Source organism: Bubalus bubalis, chromosome 3, assembly GCF_019923935.1.
Source record: "Bubalus bubalis isolate 160015118507 breed Murrah chromosome 3, NDDB_SH_1, whole genome shotgun sequence".
NCBI lineage: Eukaryota > Metazoa > Chordata > Mammalia > Artiodactyla > Bovidae > Bubalus > Bubalus bubalis.
Window position 1 is genome coordinate 24,355,358 of NC_059159.1, and position 13,770 is coordinate 24,369,127.

The window sequence follows — 13,770 nt, forward strand, 5'->3', positions numbered from 1 at the left end:
GCCCACATGGAACAGCAGGCAGAAACTTCCCCCTTCCGTAAGGATGGAGAAGGTGGGTAATGGGCCAGGAGGAGGCCGGTCCCGGGTTCTGGTGCTGTGGGTGTTGGCCTCCGTGCTCAGAGGATGTGCTCAGGCTCTTTCCTCCCCCCTTCCCTGGGTCATGCCCGCCTCCTGGGGTCCCCAGCTTTGCCTTCACCTGCCAACCTGCCTCTTGGTTCAGCTCTAGTTGGGAGCAGAGAGTCCCCATGGGCCCCTGAGGCTGAAGCCCTGTTGAGTTGGGACAGGGATGCAGAGATGGGGCCAGCTCCCACGGGAGAACTGGGGAGGGCTCAGGTGGAAGGGGAGAGAGAAGAGGTTAACCTTTAACATGATGAAAATGTTAGGGTATTTTTCAAAACACTCTTACAAATGTAAATCTTTATATGTTGACATGTGAAAAATTCCATTACACCTTCTTGAGTGAAAAAAACATTACAAAGCGTGTATATATGTATGTATGGTGTGTGTGTGTGCGTGTGCATAAGACAAACCAAGAGGGGGTGTGCGAGGAATGATGTCTGGGGTGTTCAGCAAAATTGTAATCCTATTTGCCTCTGGGGGATGGAATTTGGAGTGATATATACAGTCCTATTTTTACTTCTTTGTACTGCTTAAATTTTCTATATGAGTGTGTTTTATCTTTATTCACAGGAAAACTCCCAATGAAGATATTTTCAATCAGGGGAAAAACAATCATCATAAAAGGAATATGACTACATTAGTCAACAGAAAAGGAAAACAGAGAAAGACAAGCCCCCAGAGTCCTACCACCAAGGCAGCCCTTCAGAACATGTGGTGGGTTTCCTTCCTGTCAGCCGGCTCTGGGTCTGTTCAAAGCTGCTTTTCCATCCAGGTATAATAATAGACTGTAAAGTGCCACCCAGGTGTCCCCTCTCATGTAAGGCTCACAGGCCCTCTGAAAAATGCATCAGTTTGTTTTCTCTAGCCTAGGGGACTTGAGGCTGACTTTCAGGCAAAGGCAGTGACTTGCCCAGATCACATTTACCTGAGTGGTGGTCAGAGCCAGTCCTGGGACTCTGAGCACTGGCAGTCCAGTGCTGCTTCCAGTGTCCATGGCTGACACACCCACACGCAAACCCTCAGCTGCTCCTGTACAGTTCGCTTGATGGAACTCTTCTTGCTGCCCACCAGATCCCATGTCTGCTCTAGGGCTGAAGGAACAGATGCATGGGACATAGCCCCCTTGGGCCTCTGGCAAAGAGGAAGAGCGCAACACTTCACACAAAGCCACTCAGCACGGAGCCTGGGCACATAGCGAGCATCAGTGAACATCTGTCACATGGCCATGGGCGAAGCAGCTCGGAGCCTGCGAGTAAGCCCATCTGGGTCATCACCGAAGGCTTCCCGTAGGAGGGAGCCTTTGAGTTGAAGCTTCAAGGACGGGTGGAATTTCCACGAGGGTCCAGAGGAGAGAAACAGTCTGGCGTTTCACGTGGAGGGGTTGAGTCTCCCATAAAGCATAAAGTCTTTGAGCGTGAACTACAAGTCGCACCGGAGACTCGCTGCTCTGCACGGTGGGGGCCCTACAGTCCTCATCAACCGTGTAGAATTTGCCGAGTTATTAGCCAGGAGGGGCGGGGTGAGGCGGGGCGGGGCCGAAGTGGCGGGGTGGTGGGGGGGGTGACCGAGAGAGCTTCATAAAGCCACAGCAAAGGCGCCGCGACGCTAGTGACAGCGGCCCGCTGGAGAGGGAGCCCGGGAGCTGCCGCGCGCCCGCCAAACGCGGGCGCAGGACCCAGGCGTCCGAGCCCGGGCTCCGGTGGGGCCCCGCCCCTCCCCCAGCCCCAGGGCCCCCGCCCCGCCCCCGCCCACTTCTGCCCAGCCGACCCCCGCGCCCGCCCCCGCGCGGAGAGGGGCCGGTCCTCGACGGCCCGCGGGAAGGTGCCAGCCCGCCCCGGATGGGCATCGTGGAGCTAGGCTGCGGAGACATGCTAACGGGCACCGAGCCGATGCCGGCGAGCGACGAGGGCCGGGCGCCAGGCGCCGACCCGCAGAACCGCTACTACTACCCGGAGCCGGGCGCACAGGACGCGACCGACCGTCGCGGGGGTGCCAGCCTGGGGGCGCCCTACGCTGGGGGCGCCCTGGTGCCCGCCCCGCCAGGCCGCTACCTCGGAGCCTACTCCTACCCGCCCCGGCCCCAGGCCGCCGGCTTCCCCGGGGCGAGCGAGCCCTTCCCGCCGACGCCGGGCGCCGAGGGCTACCAGCCCGGAGACGCCTACTCGGCTCCGGACCCGCGCGCCACACTCTACCCGGGGCCGCGCGAGGACTATATACTGCCGCCGGGGCTGGAGGTGTCCGGGAAGCTGAGAGTTGCGCTCAACAACCACCTGTTGTGGTCCAAGTTTAATCAGCACCAGACGGAGATGATCATCACCAAGCAGGGAAGGTGAGTGAGGCGAGCCCTGGAGCGCCGAGCGATGGGAGCCCCTTCGTCCTGCCTGCCCTGACCTAGACGCGCTTCTTTTTTTTCTGTCGAGACTTTGCTAGTGTCTCCGTGTCCCTCACAGCTTTGGCTCAGGCCTTGAGGGGAAGGAGGGAGTTGAGGTGGGGACAGTCTGGGGGTTGTTTACTCTCAAGACATTGCACCGACAGGCGCAAACCAAAACCTATGAGTGATGAAGGAGAGAGCCACAGGGAGCCATGGTCCTGGTTTAGGGCGAGGGTGCCTATGGTTTCCCCAGGCACTAGTGTGCCTCTCTCTGCCTGAGTGGGGGACACCCAGGGCGCAGGGGGAGTGTGAGCTGTGGGTCTGACAGAGCAGGGCACCTCTTCGCCCCTACGTGCTGGAAAACCGAGGCGATGGCAGAGTCTTGCAGTGGAGGGGGCAACAAACCAGCCCTCATCTCAGGGGCTCTCTGTGCCCACCTCTCCCAGCGCCCTTGCTGCTGTTGTATACAGGTCAGCTCTGGGGGAGGGAGACGTGTAAAACTGGGATTTGGTGACATGGAGACGTAGTCGCCAAGTTTCCTTTCCGGTAGTACTTTGAGATCATGTGTCTGGTGTGTGCGTGTGGTGGGGGGAGGGAGATGGTACAGTGGGAGAGGACACAGATTCCTTCCCCACACGGTCCCTGCCTGAGGGCACAGATGTCAATGGGCCTGAGCAGGTGAAGCTACCTCAAGGGTCCCAGCTGGCAGCCGGTCCCACTCTCTGGACCCTTCAAGGCCTGTCCCCGAAAGCCTGCCCTACCCTGATCCAGACATTCAGTCCACCCTGGGGAACCCCTGGTTCCGTGGCTCAGACTCCCCTGAGCCCAGTGCGTGCAGGGTAGGGTTTTGGGGCCAAGGGTGCTGCTTCCGGAGAGAGTCTCCTACGTGGAGAAAGAAAGAGAAACTTGCAGCTTGTGTGTTATTTGTGTAGCAAACTCCACTCTGAGTGGGCCCTGACTGTGTCTGGTGGGTGAGAGTGTGCAGCCACCCTTCCCAAGGGGGGTTTGTGTGGGTAGAGAACTACTGAGGGCCTCTGTGTGGAGTGACTGTGTCATCAGTGGACCCGAGAGGTGTTGAAGAGCAGATAGGAAGTGTGGGGCTCGGGAAGGGAGAGGGGAGAGGCCATGCTGGGCCAGAGGGTTGACATTCATTCAAGCAGCACCCTTGGCCCCAAACCCTACCCTGTATGCACTGGGCTCAGGGAAGCCTGAGCCATAGAACTAGATCCCTCAGGGTAGACTGAATATCTGGGCATTGCTGGAACATTTTTCTGTCCTGATGAATGATTTCTGTGGGATGGCTTGGGATTGAGGGACCTGTCCACCAATCACAATTGACTTCAAGTTGCTGAACTGTTCTTTCTCGGGGATGAACCCAGGAAATACGGCATTTTCTTTTATGGCCTGGCCTTCATCTTCTAGGCCATCTGATAATTCCTCTCTGCTCCCCCAACCCTAGCCCCCTTCTGGGTGCACCTAGGCACAGCCCAGGCTTCTAGGCTGTCATGTCTAAATTGGAGGGAACCCAGAAGATCCTGTTCTGTCTTCTTCCTGGACATACAGGGAAATGGACCTAGAGACAGTAAGACACTTTTCTGAGGTCACATAGCACATCCATCGCTGGCAGAACTGGCACCAGCTCCCAGATGGTATGTGCCTGTGTTTCTTTCTCTGCTCCCCCAAGACCAGGAGTAAAAACAGCCACCAACACTGTCTGAAGGCCTCGATGCATTCATCGCGCTTTCACTTCCATTATTTCACTGCGCTAGGTAGGCCAAGCAGCCTCCCCGTCTGCAGCTGAGGGCACTGAGGCGCGGGGGGCTGATGGCTTTCGCTTGGTCACACGGCAGACCCAAACTCAAGCCTCCACTCCGTTGAGTGGTCAGGAAGCTTCCCTCCCCGGGGCCTGCTGGGGTCTCCCCACAGACTTGTGGCCAGGCCCCTGCCCCTCCAGTCTTGAGGGCTGGGGTGGACAGAGCTTCAGCAGAACTTCAGGGATCTGGGGGTGCAGGACTGGCTGTGGGTCTTAGGGTACAGTGCAGTCCATACTGCTGTACTGATTGTCTCCTTTACATCTACAACCTCCTCTTTCCTTTACATTCCTGCTGAATAATCCTCCTTGACAGTTGTGTTGTCTCTCTTTCATTTTTTTTATTTTAATTTTTTATCTTTTGGCTGTCCTGCACTCACGTGCAGCATGTGGGATCTTAGTTCCCTAACTAGGGATTGAACCTGAGCCCCCTGCCTAGGCAGCTTGGAGTCTTAACTACTGAATCACCAGGGAAGTCCCTTGTTGTCTCTCTTTTATTTAAACCCACACACTTAATTTCCTTTATTATGAAAAATTCCAATATATACAAAACTGAAGAGAAACATGTAACAGATCTCCATCTACCCATTACCTAGCTGTCGATACTAGTCCAATCCTGTTTCTGCTTTTCCTTTCTCTGTTAACGTCCATACCTCTGGTCTGAAACTATATTAGTGATAGCGTAATTAGTAAGTAAATCCTAGACACTGTATTACTTCATCCTTAAGTAGTTATCTGTGCACCTCTAAAAATGGGTTTTTAAAAAGAAACGCAATACCATTAGCAAACCTGAAAAGAAATTCTTAAATATCATCAAATTTCCCTGATTGTTTTGTATGCTTGCGCGCGCTCCAGTTTTGCAATCCTCACGCTTTCAATCCGTCCTGACGGACTGCTTCGGACACTTTGTGGGTTGGAGGTGTTGGAGGGGGACAGTGGCCTCTCACCATTTCCCTTGAGGCCTCCTCTTGGATCGGGCCTCAGGGGCCCCAGGGTGGGGTGGAGGAGACAGAGGACACGCTGCCCCCAGTTCGGCACCCGGGTCTGTGAACTTAGGCTCCAGTGATCTGGGAAGTCGGCGGCCATTTCCTTCTGCTACTGGCTTCTGAAAAGTAAGACGGGCTCAGAAAACAGCTCCCTTTCTGTCCTCCTGCCCTGGCAGACTGGCTTGACCCTCCATGGTTTCCAGTGATCCGTCAGTCACCACCACATCACCCACGACTTTCTTCCTTTTTGAAAAATCCTTCCAGCAGGCCCACCCACAGCCCTGTAGCCTTTCGCCTTGGGGCTGACTCACTCCCTCCCTCCCAGATTCTTCCTCTCCTACCCACCCTAGACCCACCCCGCAGTGTGGACGGGACACACAGTCATGCTGTCCTCCACGGCAGGAATGGGATGGGGAGAGGGCCGGGGGGTGGTTCTGGGGTCCAGAGACTGATCCAGGCGGCTCAGATGGGACCGGGAGGGGAAACGGACAATAGGAAGATGGACTGGCCAACTGCAGGGTTTGGAGTTCAAATTTGTGAGTTTGTGGTCTGATAAGCGCACTCATGTTGCCCGGCCTCGTGTTTTTTCTGGGAGGCAGCCTGTCTGATAGTCAATGGTAGACATTCTCAGCAGAGGAAGAGCTAGGCGGCTGTCTCTGTGTGTGGGTGTGTGGGTGTGCAGTAATTGCCGGCAATCCCCACTTTTCTGGGTGTGATTAGTTGATTATTATAATTAAGATAACTCTGTTGTTAAGCAGCTCTATTTGTATTTGTGTATGTATGTGCGAGGTTAGGGCTTGGTAAAACAATTTCAGTCCCGCATTATCCTTGATCGCAGGCCTCAGCCCTTTGGTGTTCTCTTCTCTACATTCCAACTCCAAGAACTTTTTAGATCTTTAAAAAATATTTTTAGCTTTAAGCCTGCTTTAATTTGGGCCGATGGGCTTCATTTCTCGTGGGATAGGTGAAAATGGTTTTGCTTTTTCTCTTCCCCTGTTTGCTGGTGGCTGTCCGATTTCTGTTCAATGGATCCGAGGTTAGTGGGAGGAGGCCCTCCCTTGATGCTTAGGTGCGTTTTGGATTTGGATCCGTAAAGACATTGCCGGAACATGCTCCTCAGACTTCCCTGGCAGTCCAGTAGTTAAGACTCCAAACTTCCACTGCAGGGATCATGGGGGTTTGATCCCTGGTTGGGGAAAATCCCCACTCCCCGTGGAGCATGGCCGAAGGAAAAAAAAAAACCCTCCTCAAAAGTGGTTTCAATTTACACCCCCACAGATAGTGGAGGAAAGGACCAATTATCCTGCAGGCTCAATAGCAATTAGGTATTATCAATTTTGAAACATTTTGGGAACATGCCTGATAAAAGTGTTAGTCATTCAGTCATGTCCAACTCTTTGCAACCCCATGAACTGTAGCCCACCAGGCTCCTCTGTTTATGGGATTTTCCAGGCAAGAATACTGGAGTGGGTTGCCGTTTCCTTCTCCAGGGGAACTTCTCGAGCGGGGAATTGAACCCAGCTCTCTTGCATTGCAGGCAGAATCTTTACCGTCTGAGTCACCAGGGAAGCCCAGACTGATAAAAACCATCTCCTTTACATTTGTGCCTAATAACTGCAAATTGGAGCATTGTCGGAAGTGTCCAGGATGGGGAAGGGGTACAATGACTCGGCGAATCATTTCAAGGTGGATGGTCCTTAAGGAGTGGTGAGCTGTCTTTTCTAGGGGCTCAGATTGGCACCAGACTCCCTTTTCCTTCCCAGCAAAGCGTCATGTAAATCAAGGGCTATTTTGGAATCCCAGCTGGTGGTGAGTCTAGGTTTTTAGGGTGAAGTTGAGACCACCCTTCTCCTCTCCCTCTCCCCTACCCTGCCCCAGTCTTCTTGTGTCTCCTGCTTTTCCCTCTACTAGTAAGAAGCAGGAGGGGACGGTGGAGACTAAGCATGTGCCCGCCATCGGGAGACTCCAGCTCTGTGCTTCCACCAAGAAGCCATCACCAAACTTCTCTGAGCCTCATTTTCTTCAGATATAAAATTGGAAAAAAAAAACATGTTGTACCTCAAAGGACTTTTTCAGTGAACTGGCTGCTGCATAAGTAGAGGCACAATGAATAAGTTCCCTTCTCTCTCTTTATTACTACATGTCTGGATAGGAACTGGGTACAATATAGGAGGCATGAATGACCTGACCACTGTTGCAAAATGAGTTAGTGGTAGCAATGGGTTGAAAATATTCTCTCACTCTCGATTGCTCAAAGCCTCATCCCTAACTTTGATTTCTCCAGTTGACTGGCACGCTAAGCTCCTGGGACCCAAGGCCTCAAACCAGAACTCTGGACTCTTGCTTGGGGTTCTTCAGCCAGGCCAGAGGGTTTTGATCACTCTGGGCCTGGGAGAAGGTGGGATGAGGGTGGGAAAGGGGTCGAGACGGTGAGCTGAGTTGCACATCTTTCTTACTTCTTAACGGCTCTGAGAGGAAAAATGGACAGGAATTGTTATCTCCATTTATAGGTGAAGAAAGGTTTGGTTTAGGAATTAACTTATCCAAGGCCATAGGGCCAGTAAATCTCTTTTTTCTCAGCCCAGGAGAGTCTGGGGAAGGCAGGAATGTGACAGTACTCGCCCGGGAGATCTTTCCAAGGTTATTAGGGATGTTGCTCTAGGACCCTCTGGGGACTCTATGTGTGTGTGTGTGTGTGTGTGTGCATGAACGTGCATGCTCAGTTGTGTCCAGTTCGTTGTGATCCCACGGACTGTAGACTGGGATCCACCTGAAAGTGTTCTTTGGCCCCTGGAACTCTCAGTCCCCCAGGTTTCCTGACTCATGGACCAGTGCCTTTCTTCCCACCCTGCAGGGCTTCTTGTAGGAGGAGGAGAGAAGTGTGTGTAGGAATGAAAAGCAATTCTGATGAGGGTTTGACTCTGCCATCTTAGAAAGCCTGCTCTTCCTGCTTGAGTTAGAAGAGACAGGCTAAGCCGGAGAGGCGGTGGTGATGGTAGAGGTGCTGGTTGTAGTGACGGTGGTGATGGGAGTTGTGATCATTGAGGTTCCTTATAGTGATGCTGGCGATGGTGGAGGTGTTGGTTGTAGCAATGGTGATGTTGATAGTGGAGATATTGGTTGTAATGATGGTGGTGGGGGGGGTGCTGGTGGTACTGATGTGGTGTGGGGTTGGGGGAGTGATAGTGGAGGTAATGACCGTAGTGCTGGTAGTAATGGTGATGTGATGCTGGAGGTGCTGGCTGTAGCGATGTTGGTGATGGGGTGGTGATGGTGGAGGTGATGGAGGTGGTTGTGGTATGGCAGTGCTTAGTCCTCTGAATCTGTTACTCAGCACAATAGCACAGCATCCCAAATCCAACTTCCTCCACTTTTCCTGGGAACCGGGACTTTGATCACGAGAACTGTGCTCAATAGAGTCCCTCATCCAGGTGGATAGAAAGCTCGGGCTAGGACTTCAGCTACTTGTCTGAAGACCCAGGCCTGGAGCAGGTGGCACTGCAGACGTCAGGCCCAGGAGGACGGGGCAGGGAAAGCCTGCGGATGACTGCTCTGGGGCTAGGTGTGTGTTAGCACCGTGAGAGCCGCAGCGAGAGGATGGATGACAGTCTAAGGCCAGACCAGGGTTCGGGGAACTCAGAGATGAAGACCTACTAGGAACAGCCTGTGTTGGGGCTGGCTTGTGGCTTTGCTCCCCTCCAGGGAGCAAACTAAGGCTAGAGACGGGTGTGCAGCTAATGTTAGCAACTGACACTCAAAAAGAAAAAAAACTTTAAAAGCCCTGCTTCCTAGTGTTTGCTGATTTCCATGGTAAATACCCTTATAATGGCTGCTTGCAAGCTGCCCACATGTTATCACTGAACTTGGAGTTGGGAAGAGACATGAGGCGGCAAATATTATCTAGTATATCTCCATTATACCGATAAACAATCTCAAGAGCAGAGATAATAGTAGAGTGTAGTAAAAAATATTGAGAAGTGATTTTTTTTGAGTATTTATTACCTTGACTTGTAATATATTTCATGGCAGTTTATATGATTTAATTTTTATTGATATTTATTTTTGGTTGTGCTGGGTCTTCATTGCTGCACGGGCTTTCTCTAGTTGCCACAAGCGGGGACTGCTTCTCTAATTTCGGTAAGCAGCTTCTCATTGCAATGACTTCCCTTGTTGTGGAGCACAGGCTCTAGAGCTCGAAGGACTTAATAGTTGTGGCTCATGGGCTTTAATTGCCCTACGGCATGTGGAATCTTCCCCGACCAGGGATCGAACCATGTCCCCTGCATTGGCAGGTGGATTCCTAACCACTGGACCACCAGGGAAGTCCTGATTTAATTTTTAATTGTTGCTGTCTAACAACTGGCTGGCAGACTTCCTGGACTTCCCCAGCTGGCTCTGGTGAGGATGGGAACCGGCTCCAGCACACCACTGATGGACCTCCTTTGCACAGGGAACGGCTGTCTGGGGGACTGGGGGCTGATGATATTGGTGGGTCTCTCTGTTCTCCCCAGGCGGATGTTCCCATTCCTGTCATTTACTGTGGCTGGCCTGGAGCCCAACAGCCATTACCGGATGTATGTGGACGTGGTCTTGGTGGACCAGCACCACTGGCGGTATCAGAGCGGCAAGTGGGTGCAATGTGGAAAGGCCGAGGGCAGCATGCCAGGTACGTGCCTCCTTGGGAACTGGGGGCATGATTTTTCTCTAAGACTGTGCGCCCCCTGGTGGAGCCAAGAGGAACCCCCAACCCCCTGCTTCTGACTCCTAGGGTTTAGTTCTCTAGTTCCACCCCACCCCATCCACTCCACCCAACCCCATCCCTTCCCCTCCCACTTCTCACTTTCATTCTGTCATCTCTTCTATTTTGCTCTATCCTGTCTTCAGCTCGGTCCTCTGCCCACACCTCCCCCATCCTGCCCCGGCTGTCCTCCCCCTCCTTCCTTCTTGCCGTGCCTCTAGGAACAGGCAAAGGAAGCCCCACATGACCAGGGACCTGGTCCCAGGGGCTGCATGCCAAAAAGATTAACTGTCCACAGGGAACCGCCAGTACGTCCATCCAGATTCCCCCAACACCGGAGCCCACTGGATGCGCCAGGAGGTGTCATTCGGGAAACTAAAGCTCACGAACAACAAGGGGGCTTCCAACAATGCGACCCAGGTGGGCCGCCTCCCCTCGGGAAAGCCCCCCACCTTTCCCTGTCCCTGAGGCCACAGTGGGTCCTGCAGGCTGATGCTGTTCTATGAGAGTGACTTCTCTCCCTCTCTGACTCTGGTTCTTTTCCACCCACTTTGAGAGGAAGCTGAATCTCAAGGCAGACAGGGGTCACATTCAGGCCAACGTGGGCCAACCCAGTCTGGGGGTTTCTTCACCAAATCCCGGCTGCGCTCGCTAGTATTGGGTACAGAGTCGGTACTGGTGGTCTTAGGGAGCAGGTGTAGGGTTTCTTTGAGTTGAGCAAGCCTATTAAAGGTGCCCTTATTCCCTGAGAAGCCCTGTTTGTGCTAATACTTTGGTCACAGTGGACATCTGGAGATAGGAAAGGGGGCAAGAGAATAGCACTGGTGCCCTGAGGAGGTTCAGGACAGAGGTTGGAGGCTTGGGAGAAGTTACATGTTGGCAGGGCAGAAGAATGGTCACGATGACTTCAGGGCCCTTTGTGGCTTGGCCATAGGGTGGACCATAGGTGGGGTGGGGGAGGGGAGGGTTCCTTTGCACTCCCTCCTCCCACGCTCACAGCCGTCTCACCCACCTCAGATGATCGTGCTTCAGTCCCTCCATAAATACCAGCCCCGGCTGCACATTGTCGAAGTCAACGATGGAGAGCCGGAGGCGGCCTGCAACACACACGTCTTCACTTTCCAAGAAACCCAGTTCATCGCCGTGACCGCCTACCAGAATGCTGAGGTGAGGGCGCCTGGGTGAGGGTAGGCTGAGCCTGAGCGGGTTGGGTGGGAAGAAGGGAAGAACAGGGCCCCTTGACTTCTTGGGAGTGAATTTGGAAGTTCCTCAGCCTCAGACTCGGCACTCAGATGACTCTGTTTCCCTTCTCTCTAGATTACTCAGCTGAAAATTGATAATAACCCTTTTGCCAAAGGATTCCGGGAGAACTTTGAGTCGTAAGTGTCCCTGGGTTCAACTCATGTTGGCAGAGGCCTTCCTTGTCTGTCTGGGACTGGGACTCCAGACAAGTGCTCAGTCCCCTCTCTGCCTCTGCGGTGGGGAAGTGTGCGGTGGGTGCAAAAGGGCAGCGGGCAGGTCAGGAAGGAGGTATGGGGAGGGTCATGCAGCAGGCAGGCTCCTAACTGACCAGTTCTACTCATGACCCCCTGTTTTTTGCCCCCTGTTTTTTTTTTTTAAAGCATGTATGCATCGGTTGACACCAGCGTCCCCTCCCCGCCTGGACCCAACTGTCAACTGCTTGGGGGAGACCACTATTCTCCTCTCCTCCCCAACCAGTATCCCGTCTCCAGCCGTTTCTACCCCGACCTTCCTGGCCAGGCCAAGGATGTGGTTCCCCAGACTTACTGGCTGGGAGCCCCCCGGGACCACAGCTACGAGGCCGAGTTTCGAGCTGTCAGCATGAAGCCTGCATTCCTGCCCTCCGCGCCCGGGCCCACCATGTCCTACTACCGAAGCCAGGAAGTCCTGGCACCTGGAGCGGGCTGGCCTGTGGCCCCCCAGTACCCTCCCAAGGTGGGCCCAGCCAACTGGTTCCGCTCCATGCGAACTCTGCCCATGGAACCTGGCCCTGGAGCCTCAGAGGGGCGGGGGCCAGAGGAGCAGGGCTCCCCCTCCCTGTGGACTGATATCACCCCACTCCGGCCAGAGTCCAGCAACTCGGGACTGGGCGAAGGAGACTCTAAGAGGAGGCGTGTGTCCCCCTATCCTTCCAGTGGTGACAGCTCGTCCCCTGCGGGGGCCCCTTCTCCTTTCGATAAGGACACTGAAGCCCAGTTTTACAACTATTTTCCCAACTGAGCAGATGACGTGAAAAGAACAGGAAGAACGTCGTTAGGTTGGCGACACCAACCACACCACAAACTCAGGACTGAGCCGTCCCCAGCCTTTTCTGTCCCCAGCCTTTTGTAGTTGGTTGAGGAAGAGGGGGGCCAAGAAGGATTCTGAGGTTCACCTGCGTCTCCCGGCCCACAGGGAAACCTGCGAGGACTGTCCTCTGCCCCAACTACAGTCATATACCTGGTGCTGCTTCTGGCTGTGGGTTCCCAGCTGGAGAACATAAAATGGACCACGGAAGGTCTGGGACACAAAAGAGCTTCCTCTCTTCTGCGGGTTGGGGTTGGGGGTGGGGGTATCAGGGTCGAGTGGGATGGCCCGGCTGGAGACTCAGGTCTCTCACTCTGTAGACTAACTGTCAGCATTTCCATTTGTGTGTGTGTTAATCCCTGATATGGAAATAAAGACATGTGGATTTTGTAAGTCAGCCAGCCAGGGTCAGGGAGAGGACCCGAGTGACTCTGAACAACTGGCCTGGGCCCCACCCTCAGTGGAGTCCCGGGGAAGGGGCTGGCAAGGGGATGGGGATGGTGCATGACTCAAGAAGCAAAGTCTTGAGATTTCCCAAGTGGCTTGGTGGTGAAGAATCTGCCTGACAGTGCAGAAGACGGGTTTAATCCTTGATCCGGGAAGATCCCATATGCCAGGGAGCAGCTAAGCCCATGCACCACAACTACTGAGCCTGTGTTCTGGAGCCCGGGAGCTGAAAATACTGAGCCCATGTGCCGCAACTACTGAAGCCAGCGAGCCCTAGAGCCTGTGCTCTGAAACAAAAGACGCCTCCTCAACGAGAAACCCACATACCACAGCTAGAGAGTAGCCCCGCAAGTAGAGAAAAGCTCCGCACAGCATTGAAGAGCCAGCACAGCCAAAAAATAAATAAATAAAATAATTTTTTTTTTATTTTAAAAAGGAAGCACTGACTTGCCAAGGGGACAGGGGATGGTGTGTAAGGATGCATTTTTTCTTTTTTGGGGAACAGGGGAGGCTATTTATTGTACAGAGAGTGGTGTCCAGATATAGTACTTTTGTCTTCATCACTTTCTGGAAATAAACACAAAACTGTCAAGCGTGTCCTGCTTTGGTACCTGGGTGGGGCACACAGGTGGGGACTCTACTGGGAACTGAAGCTGTATCCAAACTGTTCTCTCTGCTCTAGAACAGAACTTGAAATTCGGAAGACCCTCCTAGAAACTAGAGGTGATTTCATTCAGGGGATAAACTGAATTAGAGCAATTCTACATGTCCTGCCTTGGTGCTCAGGTTCATGGCTAATGCCACCTCTTAAGGTACCTTGGGATACCCTGACTGTAGAGCAGGGTTCGAGGGCAAGACCAGAGGATGGGGGGGCTCTGCAGAAAAAGATGACACTTGATTTTTCTGTGCATTTCTGGCAGCTTGGGATCTCCATCTTCATCTTGGGGTTGTTCAAAGATTGAGGAGTAAACGTAAATAGGACCACATGAAA

The 13,770-nt window shown here is 53.5% G+C and overlaps 1 protein-coding gene across 1 annotated transcript; it reads left to right on the plus strand.

Annotated features, from left to right (window-relative positions):
- The first annotated feature begins 1,756 nt into the window (after nucleotides 1-1,756).
- TBX21 (T-box transcription factor 21) lies at nucleotides 1,757-13,371 on the plus strand. The gene is made up of 6 exons (XM_006074324.4): nucleotides 1,757-2,449; nucleotides 9,799-9,953; nucleotides 10,324-10,445; nucleotides 11,043-11,192; nucleotides 11,343-11,404; nucleotides 11,648-13,371. The coding sequence occupies exons 1-6, from the start codon at nucleotides 1,959-1,961 to the stop codon at nucleotides 12,264-12,266; spliced, it is 1,599 nt and encodes a 532-aa protein (XP_006074386.2). The 5' UTR covers nucleotides 1,757-1,958; the 3' UTR covers nucleotides 12,267-13,371.
- The last annotated feature ends 399 nt before the right edge of the window (nucleotides 13,372-13,770 follow it).